The sequence below is a fragment of the Cystoisospora suis genome (genome assembly GCF_002600585.1).
Source record: "Cystoisospora suis strain Wien I chromosome Unknown contig_4030, whole genome shotgun sequence".
In the NCBI taxonomy this organism is placed as follows: Eukaryota; Apicomplexa; class Conoidasida; order Eucoccidiorida; family Sarcocystidae; genus Cystoisospora; species Cystoisospora suis.
The window spans coordinates 1-485 of record NW_027156823.1 but is presented as its reverse complement, the minus strand read 5'-3'; the positions used below and the strand labels follow the sequence as shown (position 1 = coordinate 485).

The 485-nt window shown below is 54.8% G+C and overlaps 1 protein-coding gene across 1 annotated transcript; it reads right to left on the bottom strand.

Moving 5' to 3' along the window:
• Positions 1-50: 50 nt before the first annotated feature.
• CSUI_007571 (uncharacterized protein) lies at positions 51-476 on the bottom strand. The gene has a single exon (XM_068067716.1). It carries the CDS (start codon positions 338-340, stop codon positions 128-130), a length of 213 nt encoding a protein of 70 aa, XP_067920308.1. The 5' UTR covers positions 341-476; the 3' UTR covers positions 51-127.
• Between the last annotated feature and the right edge of the window lie 9 nt (positions 477-485).

Below are 485 nucleotides of genomic sequence, written 5' to 3'. Positions count from 1 at the left end.
CATCTTTTGCTGGATACCCAAGCTCTTACACATACAACGCCTTGTCGGCACGCTCTTACCTCCTAGTCATGAGAGTTCAAATCGCTGTTAGAGATTTCTCAGTTCCACAAGCTCCGGTTGGCTCCAGTCACCACCACCTGATGTGATTGGCATCACGTACATGTCCGGCACAAGTCACACGAAGAAACGAAAGCATGGTCTCGAAACACTGCCACATGTCAGAGCATCGGAACTGCCGCGGACTGAGGACACTCGTGCCCCTGATTATCCGTAGTCTGCCGCTCTCCGTCCACGATCGGTTCTCCTCTCCATTTGAGTCCGACAGTCTCTGCCGTTGCATCCAGCCGACTGCTCGTCGACACGCTTTTCTGCAGTCGACGCCTCCCTCATGGCTCAGAGCTTCGTCCTCTGGCAGAACGGTCCACCGGACGTGACCCGTTGTGAGGCCGCTCCATTGCACTTTGTGCGGGTGTTCTATCTCATGT